At 39.3% G+C, this 17,947-nt stretch overlaps 2 protein-coding genes across 5 annotated transcripts in view; one reads left to right on the top strand and one right to left on the bottom strand.

Moving 5' to 3' along the window:
* mcamb (melanoma cell adhesion molecule b) overlaps positions 1-10,038 on the top strand; it is a 28,224-nt gene extending 18,186 nt beyond the window's left edge. The window contains exons 2-17 of one of the 2 annotated variants that reach the window (XM_056757539.1): positions 1,155-1,273; positions 2,033-2,279; positions 2,400-2,470; positions 2,542-2,629; positions 2,747-2,923; positions 3,719-3,846; positions 3,937-4,072; positions 4,147-4,259; positions 4,403-4,544; positions 4,619-4,746; positions 5,316-5,472; positions 5,591-5,632; positions 6,714-6,752; positions 7,617-7,743; positions 8,501-8,609; positions 8,740-10,038. In XM_056757539.1, the coding sequence (XP_056613517.1) occupies positions 1,155-1,273; positions 2,033-2,279; positions 2,400-2,470; positions 2,542-2,629; positions 2,747-2,923; positions 3,719-3,846; positions 3,937-4,072; positions 4,147-4,259; positions 4,403-4,544; positions 4,619-4,746; positions 5,316-5,472; positions 5,591-5,632; positions 6,714-6,752; positions 7,617-7,743; positions 8,501-8,609 (1,823 nt within the window). In that variant the 3' untranslated portion in view covers positions 8,740-10,038. The remainder of the gene's footprint in view (positions 1-1,154; positions 1,274-2,032; positions 2,280-2,399; positions 2,471-2,541; positions 2,630-2,746; positions 2,924-3,718; positions 3,847-3,936; positions 4,073-4,146; positions 4,260-4,402; positions 4,545-4,618; positions 4,747-5,315; positions 5,473-5,590; positions 5,633-6,713; positions 6,753-7,616; positions 7,744-8,500; positions 8,610-8,739) is intronic. The other variant, XM_056757540.1, reaches the window with a different exon arrangement.
* Positions 10,039-10,898: 860 nt separating this feature from the next.
* cbl (Cbl proto-oncogene, E3 ubiquitin protein ligase) overlaps positions 10,899-17,947 on the bottom strand; it is a 28,676-nt gene continuing 21,627 nt past the window's right edge. For 2 of the 3 annotated variants that reach the window (XM_056756640.1, XM_056756642.1), the window contains 11 exons: positions 17,724-17,861; positions 17,550-17,637; positions 17,303-17,434; positions 17,000-17,224; positions 16,575-16,706; positions 15,657-16,025; positions 15,428-15,519; positions 15,174-15,320; positions 14,580-14,671; positions 14,289-14,495; positions 10,900-14,034 (listed from right to left, as the gene is read on the bottom strand). In XM_056756640.1, the coding sequence (XP_056612618.1) occupies positions 13,763-14,034; positions 14,289-14,495; positions 14,580-14,671; positions 15,174-15,320; positions 15,428-15,519; positions 15,657-16,025; positions 16,575-16,706; positions 17,000-17,224; positions 17,303-17,434; positions 17,550-17,637; positions 17,724-17,861 (1,894 nt within the window). In that variant the 3' untranslated portion in view covers positions 10,900-13,762. Of the gene's footprint in view, positions 14,035-14,288; positions 14,496-14,579; positions 14,672-15,173; positions 15,321-15,427; positions 15,520-15,656; positions 16,026-16,574; positions 16,707-16,999; positions 17,225-17,302; positions 17,435-17,549; positions 17,638-17,723; positions 17,862-17,947 lie in introns of all 3 variants that reach the window. The other variant, XM_056756641.1, reaches the window with a different exon arrangement.

The following is a 17,947-nucleotide window of genomic DNA, read 5'->3' as shown; positions in this document are numbered from 1 at the left end:
AGAGTTACATTACTTGCAGGTCAATTTCCTGATAAAAATGTTAGTTTTTTGTCTTACCTGGAGCCCCACCCTGGTCTGGTTTACTTATTTTAGAGAGTTTTTAAGCATTTGTAGTTTGTTCAAGCTGGGAGACCAAATGCAGATTCGTATTGCAGAAATATTTTCTATTGTATACATATATTGATATCTGTTCTCCGGTCCATTCTGAACACCATACAGTCTGTATTAAGATGTATAATTTATTGGTTATGACAGATAAATTCAGTTGGTCTGAAAAGGAGGACACCACCTTTTTTAATGCCACATTAGCCTTGAGAATTAGAATTAAAGTATTACATTTTTGCTGTTTGGAGATATGTTGGCTTGAATGAATAAGCCGGAGGTTTGATGGGCACAACATAGAGCGTCGGTCTTCAGCTGATGTCGCTAATGCACAGGAAATGTGAAAACTAATCAGATTTCTGTAATGTGAAAGCTTTCTTCATACTCAATTATCTTCTTTGTAGTGCCAGCAGGACCACATCCAGGAGGCTATCTACAAAATATTTGAACGTCTGTTAGAAGCATTGGTGCGGAAATGCAAGTCCATTGTTTAAAATGTTTGCCAACAATTTTACATACAGAAAAAAATCAGTGTGACACATGGTACAGTGATTTACTGCATTTTCTCAAGATTCAAGAAGCTATACGATGTTTTAAGGGAGAGAACAGCTCATTTCTGGCTGGTCCCTTTGGAACAGTAGGTTACTATTCCCTTGATCAATCAAGTCTTTCTTCCTCTTGAGGCGTGATGCTCGGGAATGCTACACATTAATGTGGACACTGGTGGGCTGAGTGAATTCCACTCATAATCTCCTCTAGCGCTTCTCTCGGCTTTGTTCCCACTAGATCAGGCATTTGATTTGGGAACAGAAGTCATCCAATCAAAAGTGCACATGCCAATGCCCTGTAATGGGCCTTGAAGGTGCTTAGCAAATTTTGATCGCAATGTCCGGAATTTTGTATGAAATTGTTTTTTTGGAAAGATGTTGGAGGGATTTCAGAGTGAGCCATTATGAACAAACTGATCTCTCTAACACTTTTTATTTCAACTACAAAATATATTATAAAATCTAGAAGGTCATTAAAAACCTGGTGTGTTTATGTGTTTTCAGCATGGGCCTTGGTGAAGGTGAGCATGGAGGACAGGGTGGAGGTTTTTTTAAACAACCAGGCCAGCATCCCGTGTGTATACAGTATGAATGAGAAGGCCATGATAATAACGTGGTCTAAGGTAAGTTGTAGAAATATGAACATATGTACAGTATAAATGTGTCCAATGGTGTACAGCATAATTGTAGAAAACAAACTCCTAATAATATATTAGATTACATTATTCATACATCTGTTTTATAAAACACCAAGAGGGATTTATCATAGACTTTTTGCTGTCTTTATATATATATAAATATATATAAATATATATATATATATAGAGCTGTGTAAAAAATTAGAGATTAAATTCCAGAGACCATTTTCAGTTTTTCTAATTTTTATTCAATTGTTCTATTCATATTTCTATTCAATTTACTATATGAATAGAAATATGGTTTCAATTTTTTTATCTGCAGAAAATGAAAACTGGAGAAACAGGTCAAAATTACAGAAAAGATGCTCTGTATTTTTTCAGACCTCTAATACTGCAATGAAAACAAGTTTTTATTCACTTTTAGGCAATACAACAGTATTATTTAGGAACATTTCAAAAATATTTTTTTATGTGATAACCATGATTTTCATCACAGTTTTCATGCGTCTTGTCATGCTATCAGTCTTTCACATGGCAGTTGGATGACTTTAGGGGTTGTTGAAATTCAACAGACACTGGAGCAAAATTACCATAATACAGCTCGAAATGCTGATTAAATGAAAATTTGAAATGCTATCTTAATATTTTCCACGGCTGTATATGTATACACACACATGGGCATTTCTTCAAAATTTCATCAATTAACTGTATAATCCTAAAATCAGCATGTTTTACTCTGCACAGAAATTACCAAGCAGAGAGGGGAGCAAAGTACTTTTCATGATTGAAAGTGAACGTTGGGAGATAGATGACAAGGACTACACAGGGCGGATCAGCTACACTCATTCGTATAACTCCACTCAGTCCCTGGGAAGCATCGTTCTGACTATTGATAAAGTACAACTGAGCGATGAGTCTGAGATAATCTGCAAAGTGAAGGATAACACCTTGGCAGAAGAAGATGAAGGACACACTCAGCTACAAGTCTTTAGTAAGTTAAAAAGAGTGCATTTAAAGAAGCCTGACACTCTGGAGGCAGAGGAAAGCAATACTTCCTCCCTATTTTCATCATATTCTGAGCAACCTAATTCTAAACCTCTTTGTTCTTTAGATCCGCCATCTATTCCTGCGATTCTTGGTACAGACAAAGGAATTTCTGTTGATGAAGATAAGCTATCAATGGTAAAGGTCAAAACCTTTTTTTGGAAATCAAAGTTTCATGAATTTGGCAAAATTATTGTATTTCTACTCAGGTTGCGGACTGCAAAGTGGACAATGTGTACCCCAGACCCAACATCACTTGGTATAGGGGCACATTCCCTCTCCAGTCCTCAAGAGATGGTAAATGCAAAAACAAAACCTTTACATAGGACTTATAATGTGATTCTGTTTCTATGTGATTGTGTGGTTTAAATGTATTTGTATTGGACTATAACAAACTCTCTACTTCTTCTTCAGTTAAGATCATGGATAGGGTGACGAAGAATCCTAGCGGCTTGTTCACAGTCTACAGTGATCTTCATCTAAAGGTTGTGAGGGAAGATGAGCATGCTGAGTTCTACTGTGAGGTCAATTACTTCACCCCTGGTGAAAAACGAATGATGGAGTCCAATAAAATCAACATTACAGTTTTTTGTAAGTCAAGATACTTTCAGCCTAAATCTGGTATAACGTTTGGATAATAATCTGCCTGCTTCATAATGCCCAATGCATTTCTCTGTGTAAAAAAACCCTCAAAATCAAAATTAACATTCTTATAAGGATAGTTCACCCAAAATCGAAAAATTCTGCAATCTTTACTCTGACACTTTTCTTAAATCTGCATGAAAACTTATTGGTAATTTATTTATTTATTTGAGGTTTAGATAAGATTTCCATTGATGTATAGTTTGTACGGATCAAAATATTGAGAAAATCGCTTTTAAATTTGGTAATCATAGATGCTTTAAAAGGCCGTTGCCAAGAAGAAACAGTTTTGTTTTAATGCTCTCTATTGCCTTACCGCTGTAATGATGTTCTGGAGAGTCGACGAACCTGAAAGTGGAAATTCTAAGCTTTACAAAGATACCAAAAAGTGGGTAATGAGCGGGCAGCAGCGTGTGAAGTTTGTTGCATCCACTCACAAAAATAAAGTTTTGATATATTTATGGTAGGAAATTTACAGAAATTCTACCATGGAACATGATCTTACTTAATATCCCAATGATTTTTGGCATAAAACAAAAAAACAATCATTTTGACACATACAATGTATTTTTGTCTATTTCCACACCTGTACCCGTTCTACTAATGACTGGTTTTGTTGTCCAGGGTCACATTTATTTCTCATTTCTAATGTATAACATAACTGATAAAATGGGCTGTCTATGATGTTTTATGTTGACGAACATTTACCTCGCAGCGTTTTAACCTTCTATTTCATTATTGCAGACCCCACAACAGAGGTAACAATGTGGGCAAACCCTGCGGAAAAGCTTTTAAAAGAAGGTGACACTTTGGAGATCGGATGTACGGGAAATGGAAACCCACAGCCCATTTTTACTTTCTATAAGAACGAGGTAACATATATTTCATTCACTCTAACCTGTGTACATTGGATAATATGCAGGGATCGGGATTCAACAACAGCTCTTGTTTGTTCATTCCAGAACGAAGTTTCAACAGAAAATGAGTTGCTGGTCTTAAAAGAGGTCAAGCGTTCAGACAGCGGAACATATGTGTGTCAAATATTAGACTTTGAGACATACAGGCAGTTCGAGGACTCCATCGATATCATGATACACTGTAAGAACACGTCACTTTGTATTTGTTGTTTAGTCAGCTATTTTCATCCTACTGAACAACACCAACCTTCTTAGATTTGGATGAAATTGTGGTGACACCAGAGAAGCGCGTCCTGGACCAGGGGGAAGATCTGACATTAACCTGTAATGCTTTGGCGTCTTTGTCCACACAAACAGAATGGTATAAGGTAAAACATCATCGCCAGTGTTGATTGATTTGGAATAAAGACCTGATCTCCTCATAGTCCCGACCAAGATCAAGAACCTTTTCAACAGTATAAATCTCCATAGCTCAAATGGCTTGTGTATTTATTTAACTGTTTCCATGCAGGATGGAGTACATGTCTCAGAGGGACACGTTTTAAAGTTACACAATGCCTCCTCAATCACAGAGGGGACGTATCTTTGTAAAGTCACAGTCATTTCCCTGCCTGAGCTACAGAAACAGACGTCTTTGCATATCAATGTGCGAGGTATGAGTCTCTGTGGACATCTGTGATGTGTGAGTACTTCACTGGCTAATAACCTCTAAATCCTTGTACTTTAGCAAATCCAAAGATCATAGAGGAGATAGTTGTCAGTCCAAGGAATAAGGGTGACCACTCTGTTAACTTGACCTGCTTTGCACAAGGATATCCCAAACCCAACATCACCTGGAACCTCAATGACCTAAAGGTATGCTTGCATGGTTCTGCATCTGTTTCTGATTGCTTAAAGGGATTGTTCACCTAATATAAAAATGTTGTCATGAATTACTCCGTCTCTAGTTATTCCAAACCTGTATACATGTCTTTGTTTGGCTGAACAAATAGAAGGATATTTGGAAGAATGTTAGCAACAATCAGTTCTGAGGCACCACTGACTACCATAGTGGAACAAGTAGTTCAAAGGTAGTCAAATGGTAGTCAAAGGTTCCACAGAACTGTTTCCATTCCCAAATTCCTCAAAATATCTTCCTTTGCGTTCAACACACATACAATAATTGTTTCTACTATGATAGTCAATGATGCCCCAGAAGTGTCAGTTGCAAACATTTATCCAAATATCTTTCTCTGTGTTGATCCAAATAAAGAAATTTATACAGGTTTGGAATTCATAAGAAATTATTCATTTTTGGGTGAACTATCATTAAACATGAACTGCAGATTAGCCATTGAAAATACACAAGTTACAATGTTAGAATCCCAGTTTTATGGATTTCACTTTTAACCTCATCATATTATCCATGACAAACTATTGTATAGACTGGCGAGCCTCTCACTGAATCGAGTGTGGAGTACCACGAGAAGGGCGTTGGTGTTCTCAGTATCATCTCTGTCAAAGCCGACTCTGAATTCACAGCCAACTGCACCGCCTTCAATGAGTTGGGGATAACCAGCGCCTCTCGTGATGTTACAACCTGTAAGATAAATTCAGAATTCTCTTAAAAATAAAAAATAAACTCTTAAGAATATACATTGTCTTATGTTGTTGATACTTTCACATGTTAATCTTTGTCACAAACTTTTATTGCACGCAGTTGACCGAGGACCTACGACTACGACAGCTACCCACACGAAAGGTCGGTCTTTAAACTTTGTACCCAAAACTGTTTAGATATTAAAATGTACTTTCAAGTTTGCATAAAGTGACACAGCGTCTCATTCACTAGGTCGAAAACTTGATGCACTTAAGGTCAAATCTAAGAAAAGTTAAAATCCTGTGCTTCGGCTTCTTTGGCAAAGTTTTCAACATATTCTGTTTCTGACCTGAAAACCTTGGATTTCACCTTCTTTCACCTACTTTTTTGGTAAACCTACTCTCTGGTCAAGTGTTGTTGTGAAAAGCCCTGGTAAATAAATATAGAGGAGCAAGTATTATACAAATTACTAACCTTGGGGGCGCAGCCAGTCATTTAAAATGCTCTGAACTCATCAACGTTGGAGCAAGTTTGAGAATTCAGATGCATACGCACATGTTGTAAATTAGGCAGAAACTGTTCATGAGAAGTTCAAATGTGTGCAAAATATGAATAATGTACACAATTTAGTAGTGAAGAGACACTGTTTAGAACAATCATGAGATAAAACAGACAGCCGTTTCTAAGTGACATAAACACGGTCATTTCACAGAGCGGCTGAAGTGCTGTTTTACCCACCGATGTGTTCTAGTTTGACCTACAGTCAAAGGCATCGATCAAAGAGAGTGTGTTTGAACACCAAACAGTTATACGCCATAACAGAAGGCAGCAGCTGATGGTGAAAGTGCTCTCTTGTGGTCTCTGGACTCACATTAGGACATATACAGGCTCCATATGAGGCCTGGCAGACTCTGTCGGTGACCTCCTGGGATCAGAGAGTTGGGCATCAGGGCACATATGAGATAAACCAGACCATTACACTTTGGGATATCAGGTGACCTTTCTGGTACCTATTCTTAGAGCCCTTATCACACAGACTGTTTATACATGTTGTGAGGAAAATAAACATGTGCAACATCTTACACCGACAAGAGCAGCTACAGTATGATGTTCCAAAACAAAACTCAGCTAACAGAGACTAACAAAGAGTTCTCTGACAGAAAGATAATTTGTGTGGTACCAGGTAAAATATGAATGTTACTTAAATGTGTCTTTGTCGTAACCCAAACCCTTGTTGTCTCAGCAACAGGAATTACTGTTCCACCCAAAAAACATCAACAAGGTTTGTATTACCACTTTGTCATTTGTCAAGGCCTGAGGCCAACACCAGCTTGACAGCTTTTCCTCCACCATCACCCGCCACGCTCACATGAACGCTCTTCCACAGACCTCACATGTGGACTGCCTTGTATAAAATCCATCATTTTCTCCTAACCTTCAACTGAAATGGTTTAACCGGGGAGTCTTAGCGATGGCAATATGTGTATGTTCAATTTACCTAGTTTTGCTCTTAGCTTGAATGCATTTGGAAGATCTAAAGCAACTTAATGTACATTTAAGGTAAACATTTTGATCTGTACAAGCAATCCTTGGAAATTGAACTCATGGCCTTGGCTGGTGGTTGCTGGTGCTACACTGTAAAATTTATTTGTTAATTTAATTTAATTAAATTAAGGCTCCCGTCTGCCTTAAAATATTTAGTTTATCCCACTTTTAAAAATTCAAAAATGTAAGTTAACATAACAATTTGAATCAAATTCATGTAATAACTAATATTTTTTCGTTGCAAATTTTAAGACAGCTGGGTAACTTAATTCTTTACGTTGAAACAACAAAATACATTTTCACAGTGTAAGCTTGACGTTTAGCTAGAAGAACACAATACACTGTCCTTCTAGTCATTTCCTTTTAGAAGTCATTCTTCTTGACTGAACGAATGAATGTTTATGAAAGTCACACCATACATCATCATCTCTGCTTTTACATTCACGCCTGTCACACCATCAGAATGCACTTTGCTGTCTGGATATATCAAAGGCTGTAACTGGTATAAGAAATCGTGACAAAGTACCTTTGGTGTGAGACTTAAGCTGAAGTTGAAGGCCATGAACGAAACCTAACCTGCATTTAATTTCTGTTCCACAAGGTGGTAGTGGAGTCGTTATAGCGGTTGTCATCATCTGCCTCCTCCTGCTCGCCATCCTGGGCAGTTTCCTCTACTTCCTGTACAAGAAAGGCAGGCTGCCCTGTGGGCGATCGGGAAAACAGGATTTGTATGTTTTTGTTTAGAATTCGTTTACTGCCAGATGTGTGTAATATTTGTAACTTTTACGTAATAAGCTTCTTTGAATAGTCTTTTTCTCTCAATATTAATTATTTGCATTCCGCTGCTGTCTTTCTGAAACCTTGTATCTACATATTTAGTGATTTTTATATTTTGCCAGAAGTCATTATTATTAGTCTTCTTCTATGTTTGTGACTGGGTTTTTCAAATATGTTTCAATTATGCAATTTATAAGGTAGAGTGTTTATTTCAATTTCCTTAAAACCATCAAATTTGGACATCTGAGGTTTCAGAAGATCAATGATGATGTTTAAATGATTAATATTTTCACATTTTAATATGTTCATAATATGTTAATATTCCATTCATATTCAATTTTACGGGTGTGTTTAGTGGTTCAGAAAACCTTTTCACTTTGCAGCTGCGACAATTTGTTTAAAGGTACAGTTCACACCAAAATCTGAATTCTGACAGCAATTTTTCCTCTTTATGTTGGTAAAAAATAATATGACTTTTTTCTGTGGAAAACACGTTAGACAACACAATATCTACTGTATAGTCAAACAGGTTTGGAATGACACTAAATTATGAAAGATTTTTCTTTCTTTTTTGGGTGAACTATCCCTTTTAAGGCTTTGTGTCGTCCACACCAGAGTAATGTTTGGATAGATGTACATTACGAAAATATGTGCTTTAAACCCATCATGATGCAAAAAGACATTAATACCACAACGTTTTTTCTCTAGCACAAAGGATAATGCTAATAAAGATGAAACTGGGATGAAGAGTGGCAAATCTGAGGAGGCCGTGCTATTACAGGGAGTCAACGGGGACAAAAAATCACCCACTGAATAGGTTATTTCACTAAATTTGTACATTGTTGCAGTGTTTTAGAAGAGCATTGTTGTGTATCTCTTAATGTCCATTTAGTACTGGATTCACACAAAAGACCCATGATTTTTAAAGCTGTTTATTTTTTACTTAGTGACTTGAAGCACCAAAACCACACCGCCGAGGACAAAAAAGGAAGCAAAAGACGTCTGTGTTCTAGAACACTCTCAGGTTGAGGTCCTCACAACAGAGTCCTTAAAGACCTCACAACATACCGCGTCCACTTTCATCCCTCTATCCTGCTGCAGGGCCCAAACTCTGCCCATATTTTGTATTTGATTTGCTAAAATCAGATTTAAAATAACATTATCTGAAAATACCAAGAGGTCTGTGTACATATGAAATACTGTATATATTTAGCTATTTAAAATGCCTGCGACAGCATTTGAAAGATTACGCTTGAACATTGTTTTGATAACAGCACGCTTTTGGAAAACTGTTGTGGGGTGTTTGACAAGTGCCGGAATGATTCATTTGATATTTGCTGTCAATGTGCCTGTTTTGAACCTGCTCTCACCTCTATCGTGTTATAGTCCATGCACTGAACCACCTTTACCACTGTAAACGTTTTATCTGTTTTAAACAACATCACAACCGCCCAATGATCAATCCTGCCTGAGGGCAATTTCTATAGACCTCTTCGGAAAAAAATAGGCAATGCAAATTAGTCTATAAATATTACAATTAGTGAAGAGAAACCTTAGACCAAAGTTTTTACAACTATTTATAATCTTGGACTCATGTAACCTCTCACTTGCTTTTATTTGTGTATTTTTAGTAGCTATATCAAATTAAGTTTCTGTAAAGGCTCTCTGTATAAAAGCAGAGTTATGTTTGGACTAATGTTCAATTTGAAAAAAATGAAAAGTGTACTGTACAGCAGCCAGGACTGATGCTCAAGCTCTATTGCCTTTATTTTTTTACTACAATGACAATGTCCTCAACTTGCACTGAATGTAAAAAATGAAGAATCACTTACATGATTGCTCTTGTCGTTTTTAAGTTCTGCAAGTGAATATTGTGCACTAAGGTGCAGGTGTTCCATTAAAAAGCAATTTGGTCTTTTTCCTTTCACCTTTCACCTTTCTTTGTATGTATGTTTGGCTGACATATCGGAGAAGTACAACAGAATGGAAACATAATGGATATATTTTGATACCATTTCTTTTTAAGATATAATCTAAAGCAGTATTGATAGGAATTATTAGATAAACCCCAGAATGTGTGCAGTGTATCTTTAATTGTAAGTCATACCAAAGCAAAACTTTCTTTATACTGCATACCTTGGTTCTTTGCATTATGTTTTTTTTTTTTTATTTCCTCTGCTGAATTTGCTAGTTTTTAAATTGTCCTTGTATTTCTAATAAAAAGGGCTGATTTATTTAAGCCTTAATTTTGTGATGTTTTGGTATTATTACACTAGAAGAGCCAATTATGCTAAGAGGTCAATAAAACAGTTTGGGATTTGAATGTGTTCTACAGTGCTTGATACATTATCATGTAATTTGACATAATTTGTGACCCTGGACAACAAAACCAGTCTTATGGGTCAATTTTGCGAAATTGAGATTTTTACATAATCTGAAAGCTGAATAAATAAGATTTTAATCGATGTATGAGTTGGACATAGGACAAACATCTGGCTGAGATACAAACTTTTAAAACAGCAAAAAAATGAAAATATTGAGAAAATTGCCTAAAGTTGTTAATCGGGCACAGTGGCAGGCCATCTTCATGGATCATGATCTTTACTTAATATCCTAATGATTTTTGGCATAAAAGAAAAATCGACCATTTTGACCCACACAATGTATTTTTGTCTTTTACTACAAATGTTCCCATGCTACTTAAGATTGGTTTTGTGATCCAGGGTCACATTTACTATTTTTTTGTTCTAATGTTTACTAATATTTAATTTATAAAATAAAAATTCAGTCGTTTACTCACACTCTTATCATTTTCAAACCGGTCTGGCTTTCTTCGGCAGAACACAAAAGAAGATATTTTGAAGAATGAACCCATTCAATTCAAGTTTATGGACAAAATCCAGTGCAAGTGAACGGGTGCTGGTAAATAACATTCTTCAAAATATGAGGGCGAGTTAACAACATAATTTTAATTTTTTGGGTGAACTATCCATTTAAACAAAATCACGTAGTTATTTTATATAGGCCTATTTGACATTCATGCACCTTTTATCGTCCGTTACCAGAATGAAAGGTGCAAAAAGGATATTATTTTATAAAATACAGACACTTTTCATTGACAATGAAGACATTGAGGTTTTTTTCTATTCATTTAATAGTAACAGTATAGCGCTGTGCATACTTCCAAAATGATATGAGAATTAGCACAAAAGAAACTGACATACTCCGGTATGTTATGGCAAAATAAGGAGAAGCCTCCCTCTTGTGGTCTAACTTGAGACATTTCCGTAAACGGACACATCACCGACCAGGCCAGAGAAGCGACATCGTCATTTGTGAGGGAACTTTCACTTGGATATCATTCAATCTTTAAACTAACAAGGCCTTTTTCAGGGTAGCAGAACAAAAATGACGGACATATCTAAACATATGGCACTGCTCACAGTAATATTCACATCAGTAAACAAAAATAAACTTCTGACATGTACAGAAATGCAAAATGAAATTGACATTTCCACGTATTCTATATATAAGTAACTTTACACACGTGATTTTAAAGTGACAGTATCGCAGCACAAATTGTACATTGTGCGAAATATTGTACACATTTTAACATACAAACACACGTCCGTTAGGCTTACATCAATATCAAGATATAGTAGTACAGTAATTAAAAATGAAACGAATAAAAAAAAGGTTAGAAAACTAACTTTCACCTTCTCGTGAAAACTTCATTTGGTGCCATAAAACATCAGTATTAAACCATACCAGTTATGCTTCAAAGCCTACAGACACTTCGGAAACCACCATACACACAGTGACAGTCTAGAGCTGAAAATAAACTAGAAACTGCTAGAAAACTGGCAGATTCAACTCTCAAGGTTAAATGTGTACCAACAACATTGAGATGAAGAAGTACCTGCAATCCCAATGCAACTCCCAGTTTAACTCTAGTGGGTTTTAGGGACTCTGAATATTTGTGTTGTGATGTTGGCGACATCAATCACAAGTTCTTAAGTCCTAGAACCCCCAAACATTTCATAGCACAGCAGGGATTCAATAATGGATTACTAGTGTGCCGGTGCTGTAAGCAAACAATTCCTCCTTAAAAGAAGTTAAAGGATGTTTTGAGAAATATTCCTCTGATATAATTAAGAGCGACTTTAAAAAGTAGTCTAGCATTATTTCACCCTGAATATGAGAGTCTTGCACTGCTTTCAAGGTCCTTAAATCACTCACTGGTATGGACTAATATAGATTCTGTTTAAATGTACGATATTCCTGAGTACAAGGGGAGATTGGGAAGGACCGAACACAGGTCTCTTCTTCTCCCAAACAGCAGGCGGACCAGGGGCACTGCGATCATGGCTTTAACAGGGCTGCCGCTGAACGATCCGATCTGTGACACGGTTAATAGAAGCCTCACAGGACAAGGAAAGAACAGACACATAAGGCCTCCTGTGATGAGCCCCACGATGAATTTTACATCGGTAAAATAAAAACATATGAGCAAAACACAACATAGTACCTGGATGAAAGCGTTTTAAGCCACACATGCGCGCACACATACACACAATTATACCACACACAAACCGGGCTCACACCTGCGCAATATGCTTCTGATTTCAAGTATGCTACATGACGGAATCGCACAGAACAGATACTGTCACTTTAAAATGGGTTAAACACAGTATTCACAAATGTACATTTAAGGCTTAATTGTATAGCACTAACAATAATAGCAGCAGTAAAGCACTTCTGTATTAATAACAATAAATCAAACAAATAATAATAATAACATTAATAACAACAATATATTAAGGTGATCGAATGACAGGGTTTTAAAGATGAACAGCTTCATACACGAGTCAGATCCTCCCCACCAATCGAGCGATTTCAATCCCTACCAAATACAGAAACTTGGCCAGGCCGTGGACCTTAGAAGCGAATACTTGTTTTTTTTAAATAGGCCAACTCACCCCTCACCCAGCCTTCTCTACATTACCTTTAAATCTGTTAGAAATCTTTAGTAAACACACAACTTCACAAAAGTCTGCCAGAGATCACCACATTAATGACACATTCAGAAGATTCGAAAAAAACGTTACACGTCCCCTGCTGTTTGCTTTCAAACAGGGCGTGGGCAATGTGAGGTGTTGGGACCCTGCTTTTAAAATATCAAATTTGTCTTACAAGAGGAGTGTACCCTTCATCAGCTTGTTCTACCTTGCGGGAAACGTAAAGGATTGGCTGTCCTCGATTCCTGTGTCTAATTTTAGAATTGAAATTCATGGTACAGTACAGTTACAGTAATGCTACACAAACGCAACGAGGCTGACGGAGAGCCCATTTCCGATGCCAGCCGTCACCACGCGCCGAAATCCCACAGCCCTGTACCTACAGTACCCTGGAGGTCACGGTGAAATCGGAGAATGGGTCGCTTCGGGCTGAGCGATATCCCAACACAGCACCTTAGCTGGGGAACAACTGCGACACATACGCCATGCTACTTCACAAAAAAAAATTTACACAGTCAAATAAATGTACCGAAGCGACACAAGTAAAGGCCATTTTTTCACACCAGAAAATGCTCAGCTGCAGTCCGCTGTGTTTATCTGAACTCCCTTTAGCTAGCCCAACTCCGAGGCCTAATACTTCACACCCTGAACCTGTCCAACATACATGTGTATATATTAACTATACTCAATATTCTGATTTATATATTAAATCATTATAGAAACGCATACATGTTCTTGTCTTTTTTCTTTGTATTTTTCTCCTTGTTTCACGGAAAGCCTCAGGGGACATGCGATGCCTCAAGACGCACCGAGACTGGTGAAGATTCAGGCTGACAAAACAGTCGCGCCCCTCGCCAGGAGTCGCGCCCCTCCACACACACCAAGGAGGACCGGGAATTCAAAAAGCGCCACGTAAAAAAGGACTCTCGCCGTCACTAGAAGTAGTGGTTTGTTATGTTAAGATATGTGCCGCGGAGGGGATGGACACAAACTCCCTCAGTATGTTCTTGGCCATCTCGATATTGTTCTGTGCAATCATAAGGGCTTTTTGGATGTCCTGCTGGGAGTAGCCCTGGCTCAAGAGATGCTCGATCTCGCTGGAGACCTGCTGGCTGGGTCCTGGACTCGCTCCAGGGGGGACAGGACTGGACCTGCGTTCTGAGTTGATGCGACGGGGAAGAGGCTTCGGAGGCCGCTCGGGGGCTTCGGAGAGGTCCGTGCCTGCTGAAGATTCAGAAAAAGTTGTGTGGGCAAGTGTGTTGCTTTGAAGCAAGGGATGATGTTGAAGTATAATCTAAAGCAGCGTGAAAGAGGAAATAAAAGTTTGGAGACACCTACACATTTTCCACATTTTAAACGCTTGTAACCAAGTAACCACACCTTTGGCATGATAACAGACTCATTCTCTCCATCTTCATGATAATAACAAAACAAATACAGTCAAGTCAGATAAGTGTTGAGTCAGTGTTGAATCTTACTCGCTGCGGCTCCGAGTTCATTGTCTATAGAGATGCGGCTGAAAGCAGATGTCGTGGGGTTGGTATCGGACAGGGTGCGTCGAGCTGGGGCGACAGGTAAAGGGGGCTTGGGGTAGTCATAGCTATTTTCCTCTTCTTCCTCGCTGCATGTGCCGATTGGATCCCCTGGCCCGTTGGAGCAGGTCAATGGAGGCAAGTCGGAGTAATCTGAATATGATAAGAAATACAGTAAACAATTCTGAATGTGCTTACAGAAAGTGAGTATTGAGCTGATGAGGATCACGTCCGTACCTGAGCTGGAGGCGGTCGCAGCCTGGGCTTGGATGTTGTACATGGCTTCATATGTCTGTTGACTCTCCGAGTCTATATCATTGAGTAAGTTCCTTTAAAGGAGAGAGCAAGAGAGAAACAATTTGTGACATAAAATAAACACATCATGCACAGAGGAATCGACTGTAATGGAAGCTCCGTCTCCTTGTTGGAGACCAGCAAGATTTCAGGGCTGATTTGCCACCGGAAATTCAACATATCAAAGTAAACAATTAATGTAGTTTGAGCTGTATTCTCTATTGCACCGTGTAATTTTGTGTTTAATTTGAGGAAAACGCCCATACATGCAATATTTCCAAATTTGGATAGCTTCTGACAGTTAGATGACAGGTGAATTTGCATTGTTTGATATAGAGGCGTCAATAAAAAACGAATGGGATTTCTATCCTAACTATGCAATAGTTATCAGCTTGTTTTCCAAGTTTGCAAACACAGTGGCCCCTGCTGTTCAAAACATGTATTGAGATTCACTTTATCTTAACTGACTTGAACTGTTAGATATTATAATCAATGTTTAACCGGCACACGGTCGATCGTTACATCCTTAATATTTACCTTGAAGAAGGTGGTGGAGGTCTGGGCACAAGTTCCCCGGCAGCAGAGGGCAACAGTGGCAGAGATGATGGAGACATGTACTCGGACTCTTCATCGTTCTCGCAGGCGTCCTCCACGCCAGTCTGCAGCTTCGCTCCTTTCATGGGCCTGTTAGCATGGGAGCAAGAGTCAATATACACATGACTGCTGATTTACTAACAGATTGATGAAACAGGAAGTGAGGGGGTGTGTGGTGTTGGCTTTGTGGCATCCACCTGACTGCCAGGGAATAGATGGCGTTCGCCGATGCAGACGGCTTCACTTTGGGGGTGTCATAGTCAGAACCAGCAACGGATGATCCAACACTCTACACATGTAAAACAGAGCACATATAGTTGTGTTCCACTGAAGAATGAGTCACATACAGGTTTTGAATGACATGATGTGGAATAAACACTGACTGAATTTGTACTTTTGGGGCTAACATGGCATGTATGATCTCACCAGTTGATGGTCGAGGTTTGGAGGGCCGTTGTTTCTTGGGGCTTCTGCTCTGGCATCAAGCGCGGAGGGCAGTTGCAGGGGCAGAGAATGTCGATTAGAGAGTTCTCGAGATATGCGGGAATCTCCGGTCACCGGTGGCTGGGATGGTGCTTTGGGTACAGGTCGAGAGTTCCAGTCTGGCAGGTTGCGGTTGGGTGGTGCAGGGGGAAGTTTGTCCCGAAGAGGTTCGCCGGGCGTATTGGGTAGAGGCCGTCTCGGGAGTCGGCTGTCAGAGCCGGTTGGGGGTGGCCGGTCTGGGGGAGGAGGAGGTGGAAGATCCCTTAGAGCTGGAGGGAGGGGTAAGGGCTTGTCTTTGTGAAGAGAGGGGGCCTGGGGACAGGATTGTGAGATATATATGAGATATCTAAACACTGCAGTGTTTAACACAATGTACCTTTAAGGTCCAATTTGAATTCTTTTTAGAGGATCTATTAACAGAAATGCAATATAATATACATAACTATGTCTTCAGAGTTGTATAAAGAGCTTGCATAATGAAGGGGTACGTTTTATTTCCTTGGAGAATTCTAGGTGAACTTCGGTTGAGAGAAATTCTACAGTAGCCCTAAACAGACAAACTGCTCTACAGAGCCGGTCTCATTAATACATTCAGCAAATTTCCTTCAGCAAAGAAGCGGAAATGTGACGACATCTTGGTGCCGTGTCAGCCGCCGTAGTGCTTTTAAGGAAGGGGTGGAGTGAGCCGTTAGTTGCAATGCGCAACCTCACCACTAGAGGCCACTAATTTTCATACAACATTATCCTGCGCTTTTTTTATTCCTAGCAATCAATTTTGCCTTCGGTTTCTTAAAAATGTTCAAACTGGGGTTCAGCAAAAAATGTACAATGTAGGCAAACAGTTCCAAGTAGTGCATTTACCTTAGACGTGGCCCCTGGACTCGAAGCTCCGGGAGGGTTGGTGGGTCTCAAAGGATGGAGATCCAGTCGGGGAGGTACTGGAGGAACGGTGGACTGAGGGGCGACAGACATCGGCGAGGGCGGTCTCTCCACCTTAAACAAACCAAACTATTCAGCAAATACCTGTCCTGGGGCTACACAAATACACCATTTACTGTGGGCATATTGAAATGTTTATGGTTAACATTATATAGTGAAGTAAATGTTTTTGTATCTGGTTGGAATGTGCTCGATTTCAAGCCATTACATTTCAAAACAAGAGCCTGGAACACACTTAAAATAATATTTGATGCAGGTGTGAGCTGAAAAAGAATGTTCATAATACACTTTTTAACCAAAAAGCACAGGGAACCAACAAAAACCGAGATTTCAAATGTTATACTTACTTTAGCACCGACCAACTTGCTAATCATGAACGGGGAGTCCTCCAATCGGTCGTCGTCATCATCGTCGTAGCTAGGCGAAAGGGCTCCCTCGGCACCAAATGAGCCCTTGCAGCATCCATAAGACATTACACTATTTGGGTCCTTGGGGTCAAAGGGATCAACGACGATAGGCTCAGTGCCTTTGATTTCACAGCGACAAAAGGGGCAGCCCTGGCCTTCAGACTCCTTAAACAGGAAAAGAGTTGCTCGCATCAACATCACTCAATAATGTACAGCAGCTTTCTTCAGGTTCTTCACGTTTACCTGCCAGGCTGTGAGACAGGAAGTGCACATGAGATGGCCGCACGGCTCGATCTTAACATCCTTATCGTTCTCAGCACAGATCTTGCACAGCTGGAAGGTGGAGCCCATCTCGCAGTAGAGCTCATATTGCTCCTGTAGAAGGTGAAGAAGAATGTAACAAAGCTAAAATGACCTAATGGCTGGAATACACTACAAGACTGTATTTTAGCCTTAAGACACATGGCATGCTGGGAGATGAATGAAGTACCTGTGTGACTTTGATATGGTCTTGAGGAGAAGGCTCACAAAGCCCTGTGAGGTCTGGGTTCTGAGTGCGGCCGTCTGGGAAAAGATAACTAAACACGGACAAAACATTCTTTAAGGAAAGTTCTGTGATGTTTAAACTGATGTTTTTTGTTTGGTTGTCACTATTTTGACTTACAATCCTTCCCGAAACCCATCAATGAGAGCCTGAAAGAGTGGCTTGTTGTGGGGAATGGTCTGCAAAATGTTCCCATCAGCCGTGACATAACCGATAGCCCACTGGCCGAGGCGTGTACAGCTCAGCCTGAAGATATAGCTGTAAACACAATGCATGAGAAAACATGACGTATAATGAATGGAGATGAAGCCTTCACAGAGAAATGCTTCTCAATGTTAGGGGTA

The sequence above is a fragment of the Triplophysa dalaica genome, chromosome 9, assembly GCF_015846415.1.
Source record: "Triplophysa dalaica isolate WHDGS20190420 chromosome 9, ASM1584641v1, whole genome shotgun sequence".
Taxonomy (NCBI): Eukaryota; Metazoa; Chordata; class Actinopteri; order Cypriniformes; family Nemacheilidae; genus Triplophysa; species Triplophysa dalaica.
Note: the sequence above shows the minus strand (reverse complement) of the source record. Positions and strands in the feature narration are given on the sequence as shown.